At 42.0% G+C, this 27,110-nt stretch overlaps 1 protein-coding gene across 1 annotated transcript in view; it reads right to left on the bottom strand.

The window, feature by feature from the left end:
• NXPE1 (neurexophilin and PC-esterase domain family, member 1) overlaps positions 1-24,001 on the bottom strand; it is a gene marked incomplete at its 5' end in the record, with an annotated part of 38,052 nt that extends 14,051 nt beyond the window's left edge. The window contains 3 exon segments of the mRNA NM_001101712.1: positions 2,807-2,912; positions 13,423-13,531; positions 23,951-24,001. Coding sequence (NP_001095182.1) covers positions 2,807-2,887 — 81 coding nt within the window.
• Positions 24,002-27,110: the final 3,109 nt, after the last annotated feature.

Genomic DNA, 27,110 nt, shown 5'->3' with positions numbered 1-27,110 from the left:
TTCCCCCATGAAACTCATATATGAATTGGATTGCTATAGTAGCAACACCCAGAGTCAGTGAATGCATAGGATGTGTTTTTTTTTCCCTTCTACTAAAACCTTTCATTTCAGACACAATGGAAAAATCTTACAGGTACACATGGAAGAGCCAAATATCATCACCATTGAGTGAAGATTATCTAACATGAGAAACCTAATGTTGAAGCTGAAGTTCTGTGAATATAGCACGCTATAGTGCTGAAAGGAATGGATGGTATTCTTCTCCTTCCTCCTCATTCTCTCCTTCAATAGAATCCACATCAACTTCCTCCTAGTCTTCTAGAGTAGCCATATCCTCATCTCAGAAAACTCTCCCTTCATTATCTCCTCACCCATGTATAGTGAACAAAGGCACACTTGGCAGACATCAGCCCAGGTCTCAGCAGTATTTGTGCTGTTGCTCATGGTAAACACAGCTCCTATATTTTGACCAGTTGCCCACCAGGTATCACAGTGGGAGGCTGTGCAATTAATGTAATTAATTATAGTAATTAATTGTGGAATAATTAATGCCAACCTTGAAGCCAGTGGGGTTCCAAGCCACAAAACTGGATATTGTGCTTGGTCTTGATGGTGTCAATGGCAACACTGACATCTTTGGAAACCAAACCACTGGAGTATAGTAGGCAGCATGTCATGCATTTACCATAGTGAGGGTCATTTTCACAACTGGTTGTCTGATTCAAAGCAAGCATTAGTGATCTACTGCAGAAAGCTGACCATGGTAGGTTTTCTTAGCAGAGATGGTAAGGGTATATGTATCCAGAAGGAAATGGGTGAGTAGATAGGGCATCAGGTTGGTCTGGAGTTTTGTCAAGTCCACATTCAGGTCCCCATCCAATTGGAGGGAAGCAGTGATGGAAGACTCAGTTTGGCAATTAGGGAGTTTCAGATTAGTGTCGATTGCACTCTCAATATCAACATTGTTCAGACAGATGTCATAGGTGACTCATTGTTTATCATGAAGAACCAATCAAAGTGTTTCAGGGTGTGGGTGGTAAGTATGGAGTGAACTTCACCAATAACTGTGGGTTCCAGGTCTACAAACATTGCCCTTTGCCCATACTTGCCAGTACCCATCTCAGCAAAGATGTTGTTAAAGGAGTCAACTACCCCTCCTGTAGTCTTCTCACTTGATTGCTGGCCATAAGGCTGGCTGCCATGTTCCAGGCTGCAAAGCTCCCAGGAGACATTGTAAAAGTGTACATCAGCCTGGCCAACGTGAATGGAGATACATTCACTCATGGTGGCTATGAGTTAGGAGTGAAAGGTGACAGGAGCAGACACTGGGTTCTAGTTACTTTCCCTAACAAGCTAAGAGTTGATGTAAGAAATACATCCAGGATAGAATTTTAAAAGGATGATTAAGACAACTGGATGATTTTATTGAAAAGTTAAATTTGATAAATAGCTCATACCATTCAATAGGATAAATTCCCTCTGAATCAGATATTTAAATAAAGACAAGTTACAAAAGTAAAAAAAAATAAAACATGGGTGAATTTCTATATTGACTTAAAGTAGAAAAATTTCTCTAGCTATGACTTAACATTTAGAAACAACATGATAAATTAAATTACTTAGAAAATAACTTTAATTATTAGTGGGGTGGGTGTTTTGCCTAGTAATTACTATGCCAATTAAGATATTTATGCCCCATAACAGCATACCTGGGTTTGGTAACCATCTATGTCGTCTCTTGATTGCAGCTTCCTGCTAATGTAGACCCTGGGAGGCAATGGTGATGGTTCAAGTAGTTTGGCTTCTTTCACACATTGAGTGACCTGGACTGAGTTCCTGGCTGCAAGTTTTGGCCTGGTTCAGTCCCAGCTATTGTGGGCATTTGGAGAATGAACTAGCAAATTAGGGATCTCTTAATCTCTTTCTCTGTCTCTCTCTAAAAAACCACTTTTGTGGAAACAAAAATTAAACAGTGTAGCTGTTGTTTCACAGTAGATCAAGCTACCACTTGGGAAGCTAACATTCCATATTGAAGTGCCTGGGATTTGGTCCTGCCTCTACTCCTAATCTAGCTTCCTGCTAGTGCACACAAGAGACAGAAGATAATGGCCCAAATAACTGAATTCTTTCCATCTAGGTGGGAGACCCAGTTAGAGTTCATAGATCCTGGTTCTGCCTATCCTAGCCCCAACTATGTTAGCCATTTGGGGAGGAAACCCTTGATGGAAACCATCTTTCTCTCTCTCTCTCTCTCCCCCTTTCTCTCTCTCTTTCTCTCTCTCTCTCATAGCCTATGTCACTCTGCATTTCAAATTAAATAAATAAATATAATAAAAATAAGTAAATATACCCCCAAAATAAGACAAATGATAAATTTAGATTTACATGATTAAGTGTTTGGAGGGTAAGGGGGTAATTAAGAAATGAAATTCAAAGATACATTTATTTTGATTGAAAATATTTTGAAATCCATGCATAGTTTCTTCATAATACCTATATTATATGGACATCTTTGAAGATCCCTTGTATATGCACCTAGATTTTATTTAACAATGAAAGTGTTGGTGTCATCACCAAGAGCTATTTTAGGGGCATGTGGGAGGTGGAATCCTGATTAAAGTGATTGAAGATGAATGGAAAATGAGCAACTTCAGTCAGGATCTAAAATTCCTGTTAGAAATTAGCTAGAGAAGGGGAAGGAATGGCAGAATTATGTGAAGAGGGATGGGGTTGATTGACAGGGACAAACATGACACAGCACACACAGGTGTAAGCTTCACATCAAGTAGGGGAGAACTGTGCTTACCTTTGTGGAGTTCTGAGAAATTATACAAAGTACACAAATAGCTGCTAAGAGACATATCAACTTCAGATATTTGTGAAGCATTGTACTTGAGAGTATGATAAGTATCCTAGAAAAGATGACATGAGAGAAGGAGTCAAGTGAGAACTGAATCTCTCTGTACTCATTGGTTTATAAGGATTCTTTAAAATGTTTATGGAAAAGTGGAATGAAGAGTATGTTTATTTTGATGCTAAAATTTCCTCTATCATAAAATGCGGGAAATGTGTATTATGCAAATATTATGTGTAGATTTCAAAGTTTTGCCATCACAATAAACTCATACTTTAATCCTATTTCCAAACATGTCCTTACATTTTTAACCTGCAATCTACCATTGAGACTTGGTTCTTCTTTGGGGAGCCACTTTCTTCTTTTTATCTCCTAACTCACAATGCATCCCTCAACTCCCATCTGCCCACCTGTTGGCTACTCCTACCTCAGCTTCAGTTAGGATTGTTCCTTCCTCTTTCCATGACCCTGAAATGGGATCCAGATGCCCCGCCACCACATTCTGTATTTTCCCTGTCATAACATTTATAATTACAGTGAAAAGCAGACAAATAAATTCACCAGCATATCTTTTGGGAAGACTTGAGAAAGTTGATAGGACCATGGAATACGTTTATGTTACCAAGCATAATCTGTAGTGTACATAAAGAATGTTGGTCTAACTGGAGAAGTTTTCATTTTGCTGAGCACCAACTATGAAATTTGGAGGTAGAAACTCCTTCAGGACTGATGTATTCTTCATAAAAAAGCAGAAATGATCCAACAAGGTGAGATACTGCATGAGGAAAGGGAAAGAGAAAAAAAAAAAAACAGGAAGAAATAGTGTAGAGGAGAAGGGGCAGGAGAGAGAAAACCCTGCTCATAATATCCATGGTAATATAGACATGGAGAACAGACACAAGGCTCTATGGTTTAAATAGCTTATTTGGGGATGCAAAATATAAGACCCCCTCCTCTTTGTTGCTTATAAACTCATCAGTGAAGTCTAGATTGTGCAAAAAGATTTTGTGTTGGTGGATTCATTTGGTAGAATTTTTAAAAGGTTCAACATTTTGGATCTAGTTGTAGCAGAGCAAAAACAAAGATTTCACATGTAAAATAAAAGCTAGAGAACACAGGTTCAGTTTAGAGCTGGTTCACATTTGGAGAGACATTTGGAGAGTTCACAACAAATTGTTTCAAACAAATGCGGTACACAGACACATCTCATGTTACATCTCCGATATTTGGTTGAATGGTAACTGCCCAATTACTGGAGTACACTAAAGGTGACCTTGTAGAGGGGTTGAGTTCTAGATCCAGATTCATGCTGATAAATGAAAGAATGGAGGAGAAGACAAAGGGGCACCTCTAAACTATGTCACACATTACAAGTATATTTCAGTAGTTTGCTTACTTTCCAGTCACTAAGACTGCCAGTTACTAAAGAATTAGAATAAAGACCATCTTAGCATTGTCTTCCCAGTGCCTGACAAACACAGTACTTGTTGAACAAATAGGTTAAAAACAGAATCCTGCTTTTTAGACCAACTTGAAATTATATCCACTGAGATTTCATGTTTTCCTGGAATGTACAAATAGCATGCTCAACAGGACCAAAAAACAATCAAAGGAGTTCTTTAAGTAGACTGGGCTTCTCAACCCAAGACTGATCTAGATCTTCTGACATCTCAGAGAATTTGGTAACGTGAGAGATATAAAGTCTGGTATGATACATTTTTCCTGGTGCGATTTCATCTTACCTAGGAAGCAATATGTGTAAAATACTAAAAAACTTGAAAACATGATTACCAGTACACTTCTATGAACCTTAGCTTCTCAACCTCCATTTCATATACATTAAAGTTTATTCTGCATATTCATTTATTTTTAAAAGATATTGGCTACTTACCCAGTATGTGTCTGGTATCATGGAATGTGCTGGAGATGAAGAGACTTAATCAAATCAATCAAATGACCTAAATAAGCACTATGTGGGATTAGAATACAGCAGTATAAATACCAAGTTCTTGCTGGTCTCTGAGTAATCCTTAATTGTCCATGCTCTTGAGTCGCTGCATGTCCTGTACTTCCTGAAATTCTCCTCACTTCTTTCTGCACTGCATTGATAGTTTTCAGTTCTCATTGTGTGCTCTGGTAATTTGGAAAATTCCTATTCCTTGTTTGAGTTTGAACTTAAGTGCCAGCTATTATTTCCTCAGTAATTGTGGTTAATAATTTATTCCTCTGTGCTCATATGGTCTGCTGTGCATACCTTTGGGTACAACAGATGCTGCAGCATGTTGTGTGTCCTTATTTTCTCTTCCTTCCTCAGATTGCTGGGCATCTACAGGGGTTCCCCTTATCCAAGAGCAGAATCACCCCAGGCTGAATCCAGTATGGAGGATTGCTGATATGCTTACCACCAGGCCTCAGTCTTAATAATCAACCAGTTCTGTAGCATATATCTCTGATCTGACATTTCCGGTGAGGCACTACCAATCTGCAAGAACTGGCTTCTTTGAGAATTTCCAGAGTGCTTCTTTGTAAGAAGAAATTTCACTTATGGCAAAACCATTCTCCACACCATAATTATTTTTCCATCTATTTTTTTTTGGAACACTAAATCAAGATACCATTTTCTAAACCAAAAACAACTGCAAATCAGAATTCCCTTGGAACCTTATGTCCAGATAATCTCATTTATTTCCATCAATGCCTCACTCAGATTCTACTCCTTAGCTTAGGTCTGTATATCCAATTGTCCTCAGGATGTCTCTACTTAGAAATCCTTTCTTTATTTTTTCTTTATTTTTTCATTCATTTTTATTTTTTCCAGGTTTATTACTATTATTTTACCTCCAAAGAAACCATTTATTTAATGAGCACAAATTTCATTAAGCATAACTTTAGGAATATAGTGATTTCTTCCCATCATACCTGCCCTCCCACTCCCACTCCTCCCTCTACCATTCCCAGTCCCATTCTCCATTAAGAAAAAAAAAAAACTATTCCTCAACAGTCAAGACAATGGCTATTCAAGTCATTGCTTCTCAAAGTGCCAATTTCACTTCTACAAGTTTCCTTTTAGGTGCTCTATTAGTTATCACAGATCAGGGAGAACATATGGTATTTGTCCCTTTGGGACTGGCTTATTTCAGTAAGTATGATGTTTTCTGGATTCATCCATTTTGTTGCAAATGACTGGATTTTTTTTTTACTGCTGTGTAGTATTCCATAGAGAAGATATCCCATAATTTCTTTATCCAGTCTTCAGTTGGCAGGTATTTATGTTGATTCCATGACTTAGCTATTGTGAATTGAGCTGCAATAAACATGGGGGTGCAGATAACTCTTTCATTTGCTGATTTCATTTCCCTTGTGTAAATTCCCAGGAGTGGGATGGCTGGGTCATATGGTAGGGCTATATTCAGAGATCTAGGGTATCTCCAAACTGGGAAATCCTTTCTTGAAACATGCTGTACCAGACTTATGCTAGCTGAGAGCCTATTGTGCACATGTCTTCCCAACTCCTGTTCCAGCGACCTCATTATGGTAACTTGAAATAGGTCATAATGAGCATATTTGCATTGTGGAATTTAGCAAAGGCTGCAAACTGCTTTTTTCTTTCTGGGAGCGCATATTTATTAGTATGTCTCTGCTCACAGGAATCTCAAATCCAAGTCATCAAACTGGAATGATTTATGTTCCTCAGAATGTTTTTTGCCTCTTCCTCTTCCTATCTTTGTGAATGGTGTAACCTCCTGAAACCTGGTTGCCATTTCTCACTCATGTGTCTCCCTTCTGCTCACATCCTGTCATCCCCAGGAATTACTAAGACATTACCCAAATGTCCTTTCACCAGTAGTAATAGAAACACGTAGCAGGGGACGTGGCCATCCAGTTATACTCCGTTACTTGGCCTCTGTTTTGTTTGCGTGTGGCAGTGGGGCTGCATTTCTGGACTGCAGGGTATACAGATGACATGTGCCATATCTCCTCCAGGCTCACTTTCTGTTCATATCTGTTGCTAATTAGACATGGTATATAGTTTTGACTATGGATAAGAAAACAGTATTCTGGGAAAGAGGGGCTCTTAAAACTTCTTTTAACATGGGCCACTTTGGTGGTCTGATGATCTTTGAATTTTTGTCTGTAAGAAATTTATATATATATATATAAATATATCATTATATATATAATGATGACCAAAACCCATTGAGATACAGTTATCAACATTGTAAACAACCTAATGCATTATATAGCAATTATTTATACGCACATTAATTATGATAATTTAGCAACCAGATCTTAACATTTTCAATAATCTCAAAGCACTGAAAAGTATGAGTGATATTTGCAGTTTTTTAATAGGAATATTGCTATATGAATACATCTGTGATTTCAAATGGTTGGCTGAGCCACAGATACTGCTAATGCTACTGATTTGATGTCACTATTTGTAATCGAAGAGGTTGTTGAAATTTATTTAGAAGTTAGTGAAAAGAACAATGTAATTTTTTCCAATTAAAGTTTGCGGAGTTCCTATATTTTAACAGTGAGACAATTTGAGGGTCCTTCATCCCCAGATCAACACCACAACAGAAGATGGCAAAGCCTCCATGGTGCCTGGCTTCCTGGAGAACCTCAAGGGGCAGAAGCTCACTAGGCAGTGACATGAGCATGGAATAAACCTCCATCTCCTTTCCTTGTTTGAGGCATTGCATTTGGGAGTCCTTCTTACCCCCACAGTGGTTCAGCCTCTTTACATCTACTCATTAAGCATATCTTTAGTTTGTGGTCCATTTTCTAGCACTATTGCTGCCTGGGACAGATAGTTCTGAAGTTTTACCAGTGAATTGCTTCAGCTTTGAAAGAGAACCTCTGTTGAGGTATAGTGTACATACAACTGGAATATTTGCATTTAAGCCAGAGTTTTATGAGTGTATAAAATGGACACACCTGTGTGCCCATCACGCTAAACAGAGAATATTATCATCCCCCAAGTTCCCTTGCACCAGCTTCCAGGTAAGTATGTCCTTCTTCCCCAATCCTACTGTGCCTCTGGCCCCAGGCAACCTCAGATCTGTTTCTTGGCACTGTAGATTAGATTTGTTTTTTAGTGTTTCCTAAAAATGGAATTACATTGAATGTAACCTTTCATGGCTGGTGAGTCAGTGGAATGATTTCAAGGCCTCAGCAGTGTTGCTGCAGTTTTCAGCAGTTGGGTCCTATTAATTACTAACTCAAAATCTACTGTGTAGACATACCATACCATTTTAGTCCATTCTTCATTTTTAGAACATTTGGGCTAACTTGAGTTTGGGGCTACTGTGAACAGGACTGCTGATTTTCACATAGAGTTCTGTATACAAACAGACTTACATTTAATTTTGGTGAAGACCTACGGTGGAATGACTGGATATTAGGGGAAGTAAATGTTTGACTTCTGGAGATTCATGGAAAGCCTGCTTGAATTTATTGCTCTTACCCTGTAGGTAAATTTGGTTGAAATTGCTCTAGTAAAAAAAAATTGAGTCTTTCAATTCAAGGAAGTTTTTCTCTCTCATTTTAGCTGGGTGAAGGTTTGGTTTTATGCACTTTACAGTGGACTTTTGAAAACATTCTTATTTGAACCAAGCCCTTCTACTTTACTGACACTCAAACTACAAATCCTGCCCTATTTGGACAACAGGTGAACTCTCTACAGAGTCATTAAGGTTTCCGGAAGATTTCTTTCTCTGGGTTCTGTAGAGTCTCCATTATGCTCACACAGTTCGGGGTCACTCAATGATTTGAATGTTATACACAAATTTTAGGGCTCTTCCCTCTAAGGCTTTCCTCCTTCTTGGATATCCCCGCTCAATTTCCAGCCACTCACACTGCCTTGAACTCTATCATGTTACACCTCCAGACCAGAAAGCCAGCAGTTTTCTGCTTGAACTCAGGATGACCTTGCACAATAGACACTAGTGCGTGTTGTCATGGAGAAAGCCCTAGAAGCTCAACTCCCTCCAAGCTTAGTTCTCTTGTTCAAGGATGAAATCCACTCCAATTCGTCTTTCTGCAGTACTTTCAAATAAGTTTCTTAAAAAATATATTTTACCAGGGTTTAGTACTGTTATTTGCAAAATGTTAGTCCCATGTAAGCAATTCTGCCATCTTTTACATTCTATCATTAGTACATCTGTAATTTTCTTATTTGGTTTTCATCTGTCCTGCCACCTCTATCTTATTTTATCCCTTTTGACTCTTTTATATTAGTAAAATTATTTTAGTTACTGTATCTTTTCCTTCAGCTCATAAGTTACATGAACTACTTTAGTAGTTTTGACTCTCTTTTAGAAATTTCAATATGCAACTTTGATTTAATGCGATCTAATATATATTGGCACTGTTATGAATTTAGAGTAAATGAAGGATCTTACAGACTATATTTCTCCTACATTTAACTCCCTCACTTTTTTGCTATCACTGTCAGAAATTTTAATTCTAGAAATACAGTAAGATGGGGGCCAGTGCTGTGGCATAGTGGGTAAAGCAATCACCAGCAGTACTGGCATCCCATATGGGCGCCGGTTTGAGTTCAGCTGCTCCAGTTCCAATCCAGGTCTACGCTGTGGCCTGGGAAAGCAGTAAAAGATTTCCCAAGTCCTTGGGCCCCTGCATCCGTGTGGAAGACCCAGACGAAGCTCCATGCTCCTGGCTTCGAATCGGCACAGCTCTGGCCATTGCAGCCAGCTGGGGAGTGAACCAGCAGATGGAAGACTCTCTCTGCCACTCCTTCTCTTTCTGTGTAATTCTGACTTTCAAATAAAAATAAATAAATCTTTAAAAAAAAAGAAATACAGTAAGATGTATAATGTCTACAATTTTGTATAATCCTTATTCATTTAAATGTTTACATTTAGTTTCTTTTTTTCATTCTTCATTACATTTCTCTACTGTTACAACCTTGCCCCCTTATCTTGTTTTCATTTTGAGAAATATTTTTGCTGGGTATATAAATCTACATTGCCACATTTTGTTTTGTGTAGGGTACAGGACTTTGAATATATTATTTCATTTTCTTTTACTTCCCTAATTACTCTTTGCTTTCCTCATACTTTCTCTCTGGAACCTGGATCACTCAAGGTCTCACTGTCTTGCTAACTCTCTGATGCTTCAAATTGATCCCAAATAAAGTTATACAGGTTTTCTGGTTGTTCTTAAGAGATTACATGCCAATCTGTTAGAAACATATAAATATTACCTACACACACTTATATGTGCCTCTATATATTCATTATTTATATAATACTATTTATTGTATTTCATTTTCTAAATGAATGCTGTGGCTGATCTATAGAAATGCAAGTGTTTTATTTTGTAGTGCTCTTATAATAGTGCACATCCAGAACAGAGGGGATCAGATGAGGCCACATTCAGCGCCTTTGTCTTGTTCTGGCCTTATCAATGATTATTAATGCTTTCTCCGAAGTTTTATTTTTAAAAGCACTTAGCTAAGTATTTTATCAATAATAGGAATTGAATTGTTATCAGATTTCTGATTCAAAGATATTGATAAATTTTTATTTTTTCATTTTAACTTTTATTTAATAAATATAAATTTCCAAAGTATAGCTTATGGATTACAGTGATTTTCCACCCCCCATAACTTCCCTCACACCCGCAACCCTCCCATCTCCCACTCCCTCTCCCACTCCATTCACATCAAAATTCATTTTCAATTCTCTTTATATACAGAAGATCAATTTAGTATATATTAAGTAAAGATTTCAACAGTTTGCACCCACACAGAAACACGAAGTGTAAAATACTGCTTGAGGCCGGCGCCGCAGTTCACTAGGCTAATTCTCCGCCTTGCGGCGCTGGCACACCGGGTTCTAGTCCTGGTCGGGGCGCCGGATTCTGTCCCGGTTGCCCCTCTTCCAGGCCAGCTCTCTGCTGTGGCCAGGGAGTGCAGTGGAGGATGGCCCAAGTGCTTGGGCCCTGCACCCCATGGGAGACCAGGATAAGTACCTGGCTCCTGCCATCGGATCAGTGCAGTGCACCGGCTGCAGCACGCCAGCCGCGGTGGCCATTGGAGGGTGAACCAACAGCAAAGGAAGACCTTTCTCTCTGTCTCTCTCTCTCACTGTCCACTCTGCCTGTCAAAAAATAAAAATAAATAAAAAATAAAAAAATAGTTTGAGCACTAGTTATAGCATTAATTCACATTCAACAACACATTAAGGACAGTGATCCTACCTGAGGAGTAAGTGCACAGTGACTCCTGTTGTTGACTTAGCAAATTGACACTCTTGTTTATGGCATCAGTAATCAACCTAGGATCTTGTCATGAGCTGCCAAGGCTGTGGAAGCCTTTTGAGTTCACTGACTCTGATCATATTTAGACAAGGTCATAGTCAAAGTGGAAGTTCTCTCCTCCCTTCAGAGAAAGGTACCTTCTTCTTTGATGACCCGTTCTTTCCATTGGGATCTCACTCACAGAGATCTTTCATTTAGGGTTGGTTGGGTTTTTTTTGGGGTTTTTGTTTTGTTTTGTTTGGTTGGTTGGCTGGTTGGTTGTTTTTTTTTTTTGCCAGAGTTTTGGCTTGCCATGCCTATAATACTCTCATGGGCTCTACAGCCAGATCCGATGCCTTTAGGGCTGATTCTGAGGCCAGAGTGCTGTTTAGGACATCTGCCATTCTATGAGTCTGCTGTGTATCCTGCTTCCCATGTTGGATTGTTCTCTCCCTTTTTTAATCTATCAGTATTTGCAGACACTAGTCTTGTTTATGTGATCCCTTTGACTTTTAATCCTATCATTATGATTAATTCTGAACTGAAACTGATCACTTTGACTAGTGAGATGCCATTGTTACATGCCATCTTGATGGGATTGAATTGGAATCCCCTGGCATGTTTCTAACTCTACCATTTGGGGCAAGCCAGCTTGAGCATGTGCCAAACTGTACATCTCCTCCCTCTCTTATTCCACTCTTATATTTAACAGGGATCACTTTTCAGTTAAATTTAAACACCTAAGAATAATTGTGTGTTAATTAAAGAGTTCAACCAAAAGTATTAAGTAGAACAAAAAAATACTAAAAGATATTGATAAATTTTTAAATATCTTTATATGTGATAAATGTCATTCATGTATTTTCTTTTTTTAAAAGATTCATTTATTTATTTGAAAGTCAGAGTTACACAGAGAGAGAAGGAGAGGCAGAGAGAGGTCTTCCATCCTCTGGTTCACTCTCCAATTGGCCTCAACAGCTGGAGTTGCGCCCATCTGAAGCCAGGAGCCAGGAGCTTCTTCCTGGTCTTCCATGCGGGTGCAGGGGCCCAAGCATTTGGACCATCCTCTACTGCTTTCCCAGGCCATAGCAGAGAGCTGGATAGGCAGAGGAGCAGCCGGGACTCAAACTGGCTTTACCTGCTATGCCGCTGCACCAGCCCCTCATGTATTTTCTAAAGCTAATTTGTCTTATCATTGATGACTTAAATCCAACTGTCATAATATAGATCACATTTCTATCCATACCTATGCTGCACTGTTGAATACAAATTAATATAATAATCTTGGAAAGCAATATAGAAGCATTTTTGATGGTTTGTTTTAAAATGTGTCAACATACGCTGAAAGCCCAGTTTGGATATGTCACAGAGGACTTCCCAGTCAGGACCACAAAAACATCACATAAAATTTTATTTCAGTTGATTGTGTATCTTGTGTAGCTGTTGGGAAGTTGATGAACTTTGATATGCGTTACTAAGAAATGGTTAAGAAAAATGTAATGGATGTGTACTGTGGGATATTATCTAGCATTTAGGAGCAACTACACACAACATGGAAGGCTATTCAAGTCAGAGCTAAGAGAACAAAGTAATAAGAATTATAAGTCTGTGCCACAGCATTCTTTATGTAAATTAAAAATATACACGCAAGTCACAACACAAAGACACACACAGATTCAAGGACACAAATAACTAAAAAAATATTCCAGCTATTATGATTTTGGGACACATACCTCTGTTCACCTGGGACAGCTTGCCTTTCCTCACCCATGTTAGTGGTCGGCCATTCCCCAACATAAGCCCCACTTCTACAGACAACTTCCCAGGATAACTCTACATTGCGCTGCTCTTCCCATGTTCTGAGTTCTTGTGGTATATTTACAGTTTCCCCCAGAAATGACACACATGAGACAAGGCAGAGGAATGTTACTAGGTGTAAACCTGTGTTTCTCACACCCATCTCCCCTTTCCGGCTGGCTGTAAGCCTGAGTGACTATGTCCATGCCTGCTCCCCACGGGACACTGGACTGTTGCTGGTTGGATATTGGAAAAATATTTTACCTTCATGCCACGTCACTTGTCCTTGTCAGGCTTTCACTACCACTCCTGTGTTTGTCTCCCACCGTTTTCTTCTGAACTCTCTCTCTTTTCTTCTCTGTCTTACTTGAGAGAAGACCTTGGCTCACAAAGTCATTCTGATTTATATTTTTTCCCAGCCCACCTCCCCCACCCCCTTCACTGACCACAGGCAAGACAGGAGGCCCAGAAGGGCAGGGCCCTCATCACTGGCTTTCACTTACCTCTTCCGATGACTGCCTCTGTCTGCGTAGTTGGAAAAATACCTCTGAGTTCTTATGTGGCTCCCCTTGATGTGTAAAATTCCCCTTTATCCTTGACTGTGAGCACATTTGTTTCCATCAATCTGTATTCACTGCCCCTTGGTTTATTATTACCTTGGAGCGCAGATGTGAAGATACAATAAAGAAAAGTGCAATTAGATGGTGACATAGTCCCAGAGCCTCTGCAGACTGGCTGTCTGTCAGAATCTTTGAGATTTCCTTTTCTCACCCCCTGTGTTACCAGGCACCCTTGGGAGTGGGACTTTCTTAGGTCTAAGACTGCTGGGGTCCTAAAGGTCACAGTGTGAAGATCCCCTGGTGGCTCCACAGGATGGCAGATTCTTCTCTGATAACCTGGAGTCTCGAGAAAATTCCAAACAAGTGGCTCCCTTGGGAGAACTGGTGAGTGGTTGGGATGTTTCTGTTGCTCTGCAAATGTCACCAATAAATGGGGAAGGATTATTCGTATTCTGGGGTAGATAAAGGGAGCGCATTTCTCCCTTGCCTCCTGCCCTCCACTAACTCCCTGGGTTTTAAGTGACTGATACTTCAATGCTTGCTCGTTTGCTCTCTATCTCTCCCTCTCTCTCGGCCTGGATGCCCAAACCCTGTGACAGTTTCTAAGATGTAACATTCAAACTCACAACTAATGTATTTTACTTATGTGTGTAATTACCAAACTCACCTACCATTACTTTTTTTTTTTTTTTTTTTTTTTTTGGACAGACAGAGTGGACAGTGAAAGAGAGAGACACAGAGAGAAAGGTGTTCCTTTGCCATTGGTTCACCCTCCAATGCTGCTGCGGCCAGCGCACTGCGATGATCCAAAGGCAGGAGCCAGGTGCTTCTCCTGGTCTCCCATGGGGTGCAGGGCCCAAGCACTTGGGCCATCCTCCACTGCACTCCCTGGCCACAGCAGAGAGCTGGCCTGGAAGAGGGGCAACCAGGACAGAATCTGGCGCCCGACCGGGACTAGAACCCGGTGTGCCGGCGCCGCTAGGCGGAGGATTAGCCTGTTGAGCCGCGGTGCCGGCCAATCACCTACCATTACTTTTGAAGATATAATTAAAATTTGTGTGAATGCTGTGTCCATCAGAGGTTGTTTTTGTAGTTTCAAATGCATACTCAATTTCTGTGTCTACTCTGATGACAACCAGAAACAAGCCATCCTTGTTTCCCGCCATTAGCAGGAAAAATGTGAGTCCAAGTGAAGAGCTCAGGGCCTGTCCTGTCCTGTGTGAAGTGCCACCCAGGAATGGTGCATATAGGGTGAGTGTGACAGACTATGGCTAATGCTGTAGCCCCTTGACTGGGATCCCAATGAGGGGAGCTAACACACGTTTATCATAACATTTTTGCTCCATTGCAAACTTCTGATAAGGAAGCTATGTGGAAAGAGGCACAACCTGATGATGTAGTGGATTCTAAATGGAGATGTGTATCGAAATGCCCATTGAACAATGCGAAAGTGGGTGACATGGAAGCTAGCTGGTCTGTTCCGACCTTGCTGAAACTGCCCAGTATTGCACTCAATGGCAGAGAGACAAGGAAGCTGATGGAAGAACATCAGAGACTTTAGGGAGAAGTGACGAAGCTATCAGAGAACCAGCACCTGGCAGGTGAAGGCTTAAGGCACATAAGGCAGTGAACTTGCACGAGCCTGGACCCCCCCCCTTCCTCCCTCAGAGATCTCATCAGCAGGCCCCTTCCTTCACTTCTTGTGACTGCTGACATTTTCACTGGGTGCTTCCCAGAGAAGCTCGTCTTGTAGAGCATTCACATTGCTATTTCATCTTCACCAGAAGAATATTGGCTTACCTACACTTTATTAATAGCGTACCCAGATTAACCATTTTTGTATCACATGAGCTTTGCCTTTCTTGATCTCTTATAGTTAGATAACATGATAAAAACAAATCTTCAGCCGCGGGACTCATTGTATATTACCAGGCATCCTTTCACTCACTCTGGGTGTATCTGTTGGTGAGGTGTGTTTCTTTTGAGCACCAAATAGATGGGTTTTGCCTCTTTTTTTGAGATTTATTTATTTATTTGAAAGGTAGAGTTACAGACAGTGAGAGGGAGAGACAGAGAGAAAGGTCTTCCATCCGCTGGTTCATTCCCCAAATGGCCGCAATGGCTGGAGCTTAGCCAATCCGAAGCCATGAGCCAGGAGCTTCTTCTGGGTCTCCCATGTGGGTGCAGGGGCCCAAGTGTCTGGGCCATCTTCCACTGCTTTCCCAGGCCAAAGCAGGAAGCTGGATAGGAAGTGGAGCAGCCAGGACTAGAACCTGAATGATGGGTCTTGTTCTCAATCCATTAAACCAGTCTGTATCTTTTAATTGCAAAATTTAGGGCATTTACATTCAAGATTATTGTTGATAAATAATGATTTGTTCCTGCCATTTTTCTATAAATATTCCTATTGTTTGCTTTGGATTTTCTTTTTCCTTCTCCCAAAAGATTTTCTGCCTTCATATCCTTTCACAACAATGACTATCATTCTCTGTTTCTGTGTGTAATGCATCCTTTAGTGTCATTTGTAAGGCTGGACAGTGGTGACAAATTCTTTCAATTTCTCTTTTTATGGAAGGTCTTTATTTCACCTTCATTTTTAAATGAGAGCTTTCTTGGATACAGTATTCTGGATTTACAGTTTATTTTTCTATGACTTGGACTATTACTCTCCAGTCTGTGTTAGCCTGTAGGGATTCTGATGAGAAATCAGCTGTTACGCTAATTTAGGATCCTCTGAAGATAAACTGGTATTTCTCTCACGCAAATTTTAGAACATTTTCTTTATTTCTTACATTTGAAACTTTGGCTATAATGTGCTGGGGTGAGGATATTTTCTGATCATGCATATTAGGAGTTCTATGTACTTCCTATACCCGGATGTCACTGTCCTCCAAATTAGGGAAATTTTCTGCTATTATTTCACTGCATAGCAATTCTAATCCCCTTCTAATCCATTCTCTCTTTCCATACCTTCAGAAACTCCTAAGACTTGTATGTTTGGTCATTTGATACTATCCCATAAATCTCAAATACTTTTCAAAATCTCAAAAATTTTTAATTTTTCTAATTTTTTTGTCTAAAAAAATTCCAGGAATTTGTTTTCTAACTTAGATATTATTTCTTCTTCCTCAGCAATCTGTTGTTAAGGCTTTACACTGTATTTTCTATTTGACATATTGAATTTTTTTTTTTTTTTGGACAGACAGAGTGGACAGTGAAAGAGAGAGAGACAGAGAGAAAGGTCTTCCTTTGCTGTTGGTTCATCCCCCAAATGGCCGCTATGGCCAGTGCACTGCGCCAATCCGAAGCCAGGAGCCAGGTGCTTCCTCCTGGTCTCCCATGGGGTGCAGGGCCCAAGCACTTGGGCCATCCTCTACTGCACTCCCGGGCCACAGCAGAGAGCTGGCCTGGAAGAGGAGCAACTGGGACAGAATCCAGCACCCTGACCGGGACTAGAACCCAGTGTGCCGGCGCCACAGGCGGAGGATTAGCCTAGTGAGCTGTGGCGCCAGCCTTGACATACTGAATTCTTCATCTCTAATATTTCAGTTTGAGTCTTCAATATCTCTGTCTCCCAGAACAATTTCTCATCCATATCATATATGGATTTATTTAACTCATGTATTTGTTTCTGTGTGTTTCTGAATAATCTTATTATCAGTCTTTTGAATTCCTTCAGGCATTTCATCAAGCTGTTCATCTCAACATTATAACATTGAGTGTTGTTGTGTTCCTTTCGTGGAGTCATATTGTCTTCCTTCTTTGTGTTTCTTATATTTCTGCATTTATTTTTAGGCATTTGTGGAAACTCCTGTTGTTTTTCTCCTCTGATGGCTTTTATGGTTGAACTGTCCTCAGTGGCTGAGTAGAGTGTCTGTTCATGCAGTGGATATTCAGAGGTATGTACTGGGTGTGGTCAGTGAGCTCCAGTTAGTGCTTGGGAGTGGTGCAAGTATCTAGGGTGACATCCAATTTTGCAGGGTAGATTGTCTCTATTGTTAGCAGGGGTGAGGGTATGATCATGTTGGCTGGTATGTTCACATATTCTCCTCCTCTGTGCCCTGGATTAGCCTACAGTGGCTACACACCCCACCCACACAAGTACATGAACCACAGGAAGGATCTTTGTAGTCCTCAGTGAAAGCACAGAACCCATTGCAATGACCCACTCCAGGCACTCAGAGAACTATGAGCCTCTGAAGCCAGCACAGTGACTGTCCAGAGACCCGGTTCATGCCACACCCTATCATGCAGTCACAGAATTCCCATAGTCATGGAGCACGGGCCTCCCACAGTCACAGGGAACACAGGACCCACATTCAGCTCTGTGAGGTGTCCCCATTCACAGAGAAAGCAGAGGCATTTACAGAACCAGATGCCTATCAGTGCCCTAGCCCGGCAGTTGGAGTCTTGGCACCAATGATAGTGTAAAGAGAGGGGAGTGCCTCATAAGCTTATATGGGTGCCCCATCCCCTGCCAACCCTCCAGGCCTGACTCAAAGTCAGTGAGTACTGCAGATTTATCCCTCCAATAAAATCCACTCATTGTATGATTATGAGCCACTAAAGCCTCTGCTTTTCTTATGAAGATGGTGTTTCCTCCCTGCTCACTGCTGGGTGCCTTCTGTGAATAGGGAGACGGAAATGTGCCCTCCCTTCAGGGGGTTAGGTGGGCACCCTGCCCACACTACAGCTCTAGGCCAGACTCAGAGTTGGTGTCCATAAGGTTCTCCTTCAGGCAATTATCAGTGACTCGGGCTGCTGCACTCTCCTCTCACTTCGCTCTGAGAAGATGGTGTCTCCACCAGTCCACAACAACAGGAGTAGCTGCTGGCGTCCCCACTCACTGCTGTGTGTTTGTGCTGTAATCACCACTAAAGGTGTCTCTTCCTTCAGCAGAATTTCACTACAAATTTCTCTCCAACTCTCCCCTTGGAATTCATTTACTCCACTTTTCTTCTATTATCTTTCTATGGTCATAAGTTCTCCCCGTCTTAGTTTATCTTTTCACTTTCTTTCTTCATTTATATTTTGTTTTTGTCCTTTTATAATTTTGGAAGCTTTGCCTCCCTCCCCCCGGTTATACACACACAGATATTCCATCTGCTGATCCCTCCCCAAATATTCACAAAAGCCAAGCCTGGGACAGGCTGAAGCCAGGAACCAGGAACCCCATCCTGTTGGCTGGTATGTTCACATATTCTCCTCCTCTGTGCCCTGGATTAGCCTACAGTGGCTACATACCCCACCCACACAAGTACACAAGCCAGGAACCAGGAACCCAACACATGGGGCCCAAGTACTTGGGCCATCTTCTGCTGCTTTTCCAAGTCTATTAGTAAGAAGCTGGACCAGAAGCAGAGTAGCCAGGACTTAAATCAACACTCCAGAGGTCTGTGTTATGGCAGAGTGGGTAAAGCTACAGCCTGTAATGCTGTATCTGATACGAGTGACAGTTCAAGTCCCAGCTGCTCCACTTCCAATCTAGCTCACTACTAATGTACCTGGGAAAGCAGTAGAAGGTGGCCCAAGTGCTTGAGCCACTGTAACCCATGTGGGAGACCTGGATGAAGTGTTGGCCTTGGACAGAGCTGGCTATTGCAGCCATCTGAGGAGTGAACCAACAGATGGAAGATCTGTTGCTCTCTGTGTGTGTCTGTGTCTCGTCCTCTCTCTGTAATGCTTTCAAAATAGATAGAGGGCCAGCGCCACGGCTCACTAGGCTAATCCTCGGCCTTGCGGCGCCAGCACACCGGATTCTAATCCTGGTCAGGGCACCAGATTCTGTCCTGGTTGCCCCTCTTCCAGGCCAGCTCTCTGCTGTGGCCAGGGAGTGTAGTGGAGGATGGCCCAAGTGCTTGGGCCCTGCACCCCATGGGAGACCAGGATAAGTACCTGGCTCCTGCCATCGGATCAGCGCGGTGCACCAGCCAGGCTGCGGCGGCCATTGGAGGGTGAACTAATGGCAAAGGAAGACCTTTCTCTCTGTCTCTCTCTCTCACTGTCCACTCTGCCTGTCAAAAAAAAAAAAATAGATAGAAAGATCTTAAAACTTAAAACAACCCCCAATACTCTGATATTGGATACTGGTATTGCAAGGAGTGGCTTAACTCACTGTGACACAATGCCAGCCCTTACATTTTATTATTTTTATTAACATTATTCCAATTTTTAAAACATCTCTTAATCATATTATTTTGATGGTCTAATAACATTTGTTTGTTTATTTTAAGAAATTTATTATTCAATTCCAATTTGGCACAATAGAGAATGGTATACTGCACTAGGCTAGGGATAAGTAGTTTTAAAAAACGTAGGAAGTGCATTCTCAGGGGAGAGTTAGAGAGAAAACTGCACTGGAACTTCTATGGAAGGAAGAGGAATGCCACGGATCTGTCTGCCAGATGGGGACACACAGTGTGAACACAGACACAACACACGACTCCAGCAGCTGAGAGCTGGAGAAAGCACCAGTTTCGGAGACTGAGGTGAGATCAGACATCAGCAATGCCTGCTACTGCTGAGATAGCCAGAGGGAGAACGTGGCGTGAGTCCAGCCTGGAGCCCCAAGAGGGAGAGGGTACCCACTGACTCAATAAAAAAGGGGGGTACATTTCTCTCACCTCATCCCCCCATCAACAGCAACTGGCAACCGGCTGAGAGGACAGGAGTCACTAGGGGCCTAAGCTGCAGCTGTGGAAGCCCTTGTGTGCAGACACAGCAACTGGTTCAGACGAGACACCATCTCCTTAGTAGTACTGGTGGCAGCAGCTCCAGTGTAACTGGGGAGAGAAGGCAACATTTGGCCAGAGACTCCTGTGTACATGTGTGATCAGAGATTCTAACAGAGGGATAAATTCCCATTTCTCACTGACTTTGAGTCTGGCTGGGAGGATTGACGGGGGCTGGGAACCCATGTAGGGCTGTGAGACACCCCTGGCCTCCCAACATACCATAGGCTCCATGGCTCAAACTACCTAGGCAGAGCACCCAAGGCAGCTGGCTCTGGAAATGTCTGCCTCTCTGGGAACAGGACTGGACAGTGCAGAGAGGTCCTCTGCACGCCATGACTGTGGGAGACTTGTGTGCTGAGTCTGTGGGGACTCAGTGATGATAGGAGAGGGCGAAGGTTGTAGATGGGTCTCTGTATGCAGCTCCTCATGCTGAGAGCTCATTGATGGCCTGGGGTGGGTGGGTCATTGCAGTGGGATGCATGTTCACGTAGAGAACAACACAGATCCTTTGTGTGGTACATATGACAGCACAGATAAGTATTGTACCCATGTAGGCTAACACCTGGGCACTGATCACCCTGGAAGAGAAGAGGTAACAGTGTGACCACACCAGCAGAGGTGACCATAGCCTTCTTCTGTTAACAAGAGCTCTAACATGCATATCACCCTAGATACTCACCCCACCCTTGAGCACTGACCTGAGTTCCCTGGCCAAACCTAGCACACACCTCTGGGTATTCACTGAAAGTGCGATCATTCCACTAAGCCAAAGAGGCCAAGTCCAAGATAAAAGCCATCAAAGGAAAAAATCAACAAGTATGTACACAAATGCCTAGAAATAAACAGAGAAATTCAAGAAACAAGAATAAGGAAGACAACATGACCCTCCAACCCTCACAAAGAAACACAAAAACACTTCAATATTAGAATGTGTTGATGGGGTGGGGGGGATTCAAGATGGCAGAATAGAGAGGGAGCTTATTGCTCTAGTCTAGGGTAAGATAGTTTTTAAAAAATTGAGAGAGTAGAGTCTCTGGAAAGAGAAAGAAACACATCAGAGGAAATTCCACCAAAATTAGAGGGACACTGTGGACCTATGTGGAGGGTGTGGACATGCAAAACTCAAAACCCCAGCAGCCAAGAGCCTCAGCACCAGCTTTGGAGAGTGAGGTGAGACCAGACTGCAGCAGCCCAAATCACTGGTGATAAAGCTGTGGGAAGAGCCTGGCGCAAGTCTGGCTTGAAGCCCTGTGGAGGACAGTGTACCTGCCAACCTAGAAGGAAAAAAGAGGGGGCATGTGTCTCCCTGAGAACCCTGCACTGGCATCCTGTAACTAGCTGAGAGAGGGTAGGTGGCTTTTTGGACATATGTAACAACTGTGCCAGCTCATATCTGTGTGCCCAGCAACCATCTGAGCAGGGACACCTGAGTCTGGCTGGGAGAACTGACAGAAGGCTGGGTGCTTGTAGCTGTAGGAGGCTTGTTGCGGGGGGGGGGGGGGGGGCTGTGAAAACACTGTGGCTGTGTGGCAGAATGCAGGGTGTGGCTGGGACTGTGGGCAGTCACTGTGGACTGCTCCACACGCTGGCAGCTCCCTGATTCCCTAGTGAGGGTCATTGTTGTGGGATCCATGCTGATCAAGGACTGCACAGATCCTTTGTGTGGTTCTTGTGGCAGCATGGATGAATATTGAACCCACCAGCATTAGTACCCGGACACTGGTCTCCTTTGAGAAGAGGAGTGAGCATGATATTACACCAACAGAGCAGAACAAACCTCCATCTGATAGAGAGTGAGAGAGAGAGAGAGAGAGAGAGAGAGAGAGAATGAATGAGAATTTACCATGTCCAACCTGGATGTAACCTTGGATATTCCCTTCACACCGGAGCACTGAACAGAGCTCCCTGGCCACACAGAGCACATGCCTCTGACTATTCACTGAAATACAATGCCACAGAAGCATAGTCAGAGATAAAAGCTATCACAAGAGGGGGAAAAAACAAAACCAACAAGTATCTCCACAAATGCCTAATAATAAAGGCAGCAATTCAAGAAACAAGAATAAGGAAGACAACATGACAGCTCCAAAAGAACACAACACTTCAATACTAGAGTGTGAAAATGAAGAGATTGAAGAAATGCCAGAAATGTAATTCAAAAAATTGATTGTAGGATTACTTAGAAGTAATAAGAAAATCCATGAACTAATGAAATCTGTACATGATGTGAAAGAAAATTTCTTGGTAGAAATTTGGTAGAAAGTCAAAATGAAATATATGAAGAATTTAATAGAACAAATAAAAAATGTGGTGGTAAGCCTTAACAGACTCGGTGAAGGAGAAGAAAGAATATCTGAGTTAGAAGACAAATCTCTGGAAATTTTACAGTAAGGAAGAAGAATGAAGAAGGAGAAGAAGAAGAAATTAGAACTCAAAAAAACAGTGTTGGAGATCTATGGGATACTATCCAACACCCAACATATAGAGCTTAGGAGTTCCTGAAGGTGTGGACCAGAAAAGATCTTCACCATGACACATTGTAGTGAAACTCTCCACAAAGACATGAAGAAGGAATTGTAAAATGTGCATGGACAAATGCTAGATTACTTTCAGGGGATCTCCAATTGGACTCACAGCTGACTTCTCCTAAGAAACCCTATAAGCTATGAGAGAATGGCAAGATATAGTCCAAGACTTAGAAAAAAAAAGCTGTCAACCCAGAATACTGTACACTCCAAAGCTCTCATTTACAAATGAAGGTGAAATAAAGATCATCCATAACAAACAGAATTGAAATAACTTATTACCACTCATCCAGCCTTATAAAATATTCTAAGGATGTGCAACACAGAGAAACATGGTCATCACTATGAAAGAAGGTGAAGACAGAAAATCTCTCAGGAAAAATACAAAGAATATCCAAAGTAAACAATAGGAATACTTATGGAAAATGGCAGAGCAAAGTCATTATTTATCAATAGTCAACATGAATGTAAATGGCCTCAACTCTCTAGTTAAAAGATAGAGATGGCTGAATGGATTAAAAAAAAACTATCTATTTGCTGCCTACAAGGAATACATCTCACCAACAAAGAAACACACAGACTGAATAGATGGAAAAAGATATTCCATGCTAACAGAAATCAAAAAATAGCTGGTATAGCCTTGCTATTAAAATATCAGACAAAATAGACTTGAACACAAAAACTGTTAAAAGAGACAAAGAAAGGCACTATGTAATGATTAAGGGACCAATTCTACCTAATTGCAGGGCATCTGGCTATTTAAAAGAAAGGTTAATGAATCTAAAGGGAGACAGAGACTCCAAGACAATAGTAATGGGGGATTTCAATACCCCATTTCCAGGACAAGTGCTGTGGCACAGTGGGTTAAAGCCCTGACCTGAAGCACCAGCATCACATATGGGCGCCGGTTCTAGTCCCGGCTGCTCCTCTTCCAGTCCAGCTCTCTTCTATGGCCTGGGAAAGCAGTAGAAGATGGCTCAAGTCCTTGGGCGCCTGCACTCATGTGGGAGCCCCGGAAGAAGCTCCTGGCTCATGGCTTCGGATCATCGCAGCTCCGGCTGTTGCAGCCAATTGGGGAGTGAACCATCAGATCGAAGACCTCTCTCTCTCTCTCTCTCTCTCTCTCTCTCTGTGTGTGTGTGTGTAACTCTGACTTTCAAATAAATAAATAAGTCTTTTTTAAAAATACTCCATTTTCAGCAATGAACAGATAACTAGACAGAAAATCAGCAAAGAAATAGCTGAGTTAGTAGACACTATAGACCAAATAGATATCTACAGAACTTTGCATCCTGCACTATAGACCTAATAGATATCTACAGAACTTTGCATCCTACAGTTGCAGAACACATTCTTCTCATCAGTGCATGGAACTTTCACTAGAATAGATCACATGCTAGGCAATAAAGTAAGTCTCAGCAAATTCAAAAAAAAATCAAAATTGTACCAGGCATCTTCTCTGACAATAGTGGAACAAAGCTGGAACTCAACAACTCAGGAGGCTCTGGAACATACGCAAACAGATGGAGACTGAATAGCATGCTCCCGAATGAGCAGTAGGTCACTGAAGAAATCACAAGAGAAATTTTAAAAAGTTCTGGGAACAAAGATGACAGAGCAACATGTCAAAACTTATGGGATGGAGCCGGCACTGTGGTGTAGTGGGTTAAAGCACAGCCTGCAGTGCTGGCATCCCATATGGGCACTGTTTCGAGTCCCAGCTGCTCCACTTCTGATCCAGCTCCCTGCTATGGCCTGGGAGAGCAGTAGAAGATGACCCAAGTCCTTAGGCCCCTGCACCCACGTGGGAGACCCGGAAGAAGCTCCTGGCTCCTGGCTTCAGATCAGTGCAGCTCCAGCCATTGTGGTCATTTGAGGAATGAACCAGCGGATGGAAGACCTCTCTCTCTCTCTCTCTCTCTCTCTCTCTCTGCCTCTCTTTCTCTCCGTGTAACTCTTTCATATAAATAAATAAATCTTTTTAAAAAAACCTTATAGGATACAGCAAAAGCAGAATAAAGAGGAAAGTTTTCAGCAAGTGGTGCCTAAATCAAGAAATTGGAAAGACATCAAATAAATGAGCTATCAATGCATTTCAAGGATCTAGAAAAACAACAGCAAATGAAACACAAAACAAGTAGGAGAAAAGAAATTATTATAATTAGAGAATAAACAAAACTGCAACAAAAAAATACAAAAGATCAGCAAAACAAAAAGCTGGCTTTTTCAAGAAATAAAAAAACATGACATACCAATGGTCCAAAAAACTAAAAAAAGAGGGAGAAGATCCAAATCACTAAAATTAGAAATGACAAAGAAAATGTAACAACAGGTACCACAGAAATAAAAAGAATCATCAGAAATTAGTACAAAGAGCTGTATGTCAACAAACTGGGATATCTAAAGGCATAGGTTCCTGGACACATGCAATGCACGTAAATTGAGCCATGAAGACATAGAAAACCTAAACAGACCCATAATCAAGGCAGAAACTGAAGCAGTGATAAAGACACTCCCAACAAAGAAGAGCCCAGGACCAGATTGCCTCACTGCTAAATCCTACCAGACATTTAAAGAACTTACTACAATTCTTCTCAAGCTGTTCAAAACAATTTAAAGGGAGGGAATCCTCCCAAACTCTTTCTACAAAGCCACCATCACCTTAATTTGTTAAGCTTTCTAAAAGAAATGAAAGCTGTGAATCCTACTATTAAGAAGAGTCCCGGCCGGCACCGCGGCTCACTAGGCTAATCCTCCACCTGCGGCGCCGGCACACCGGGTTCTAGTCCCGGTCGGGGTGCCGGATTCTGTCCCGGTTGCCCCTCTTCCAGCCCAGCTCTCCACTGTGGCCAGGGAGTGCAGTGGAGGATGGCCCAAGTGCTTGGGCCCTGCACCCCATGGGAGACCAGGAGAAGCACCTGGCTCCTGCCATCGGATCAGCGCGGTGCGCCGGCCGCAGCGGCCATTGAGGGGTGAACCAATGGAAGAAGGAAGACCTTTCTCTCTGTCTCTCTCTCTCCCTGTCTACTCTGCCTGTCAAAAAAAGAAGAAGAAGAAGAAGAGTCCCAAGCAGTATAAATAAGGATAATCCACTCCTAGGCACAGTATAAAACACCAATAGAAGTAAAAGGAGCCCAGATTTCAGGACAGAGTGCTGGTCCCATTTTCTGTGATGGGACACTGAGAGAAGTACAGTTTGGAAGCAAAGGGCATGAATGTGATTTGGAACAAGTTGGTTTGAGAAATCTTTGGTCTTGGAAAAGTAGGTGCCAATGAGTTTCTCGTGGAAAAATATTTTTCCCATCATTTGTCCAAGACAGGGATCCCCAATCATAACACTGTTGACGATTTGAGCCACACAATTCTTTTCTGTGGGGAGCTGTCCTGTGCATTCTAACGTGGTTAGCAGCATCCCAGGCCTCTACCCACCAGATGCCAGTAGCAGCCCTCCCAACTGGGAAAAGCAAAAATGTCTAGATGTTGCCAGAAGTCCCCTAGAATACAAAATCAGCCTTTGTTAAAAACAGATAAAAGAGAAGGCTGTCACTTTTTATGTACAATATCTATTGACCCTAAATCTTTCTCAAACACATTGTTATCTCCCAGGTCCTTCCCATTGGTCCTGAGCCACAGTGCACTTCATTTGACCAGTCTCTTGGCCTTCTTGGAACAGTCCTAAACCATTAGCCCTGAAATAAATAAAGCATTTCAATGGCCCCAAAGATCCCTCCCTGAATCTTGAAGTCACCACATTTGAACAGGGGGAAAAGTCACCAAGGAACCAGTCATTCTATAATATTCAAAATATCTTAAATATACCACAATGACAAACATCTTTTCTGAAATTAAAGAGTATCATCCAGAGATGATCTGAGATTCATACTGATTTCAATGCTTGAAGAGCTAACAACTTAATTGTCTGTTTCCCTTTCTTAAAGGTCCAGTCTTCACATTGAAATAATCAAAAATTTGGAATCCACTGAGGTCTCATAGGGTTCCTGGAAGCTTGTTCTTTGAGGTAAGGGTCGGCACTTGGGGCAATGACTTCCAGATTGACTGAGTATCTCAGAATCACAGCAGCTTTATTCAGAATTGCTGAACACTAGAAACAAACCAACAGTTCATCCAGAGGAGATAGGAAAATAAATTGTGGCATAGTCATACAAGGGAATGCTACAGAGCAATTTTAAACAATGGGTGCTGGTGTTGTGGCATAGAGGGTTAAGCTGGCCCTGCGATGCTGGCATCCCATCTAAGAGCTCTGGTTCAAGTCCCAGCTGCTCCATTTCTATTCCAGCTCCCTGCTAGTGCACCTGGGAAAGCAGCAGAAGAGGACCTAAGTATGTGGGCCCCTGCCACCCACATGGGAAAC

The sequence above is a fragment of the Oryctolagus cuniculus genome, chromosome 1 (assembly GCF_964237555.1).
Source record: "Oryctolagus cuniculus chromosome 1, mOryCun1.1, whole genome shotgun sequence".
In the NCBI taxonomy this organism is placed as follows: domain Eukaryota; kingdom Metazoa; phylum Chordata; class Mammalia; order Lagomorpha; family Leporidae; genus Oryctolagus; species Oryctolagus cuniculus.
Note: the sequence above shows the minus strand (reverse complement) of the source record. Positions and strands in the feature narration are given on the sequence as shown.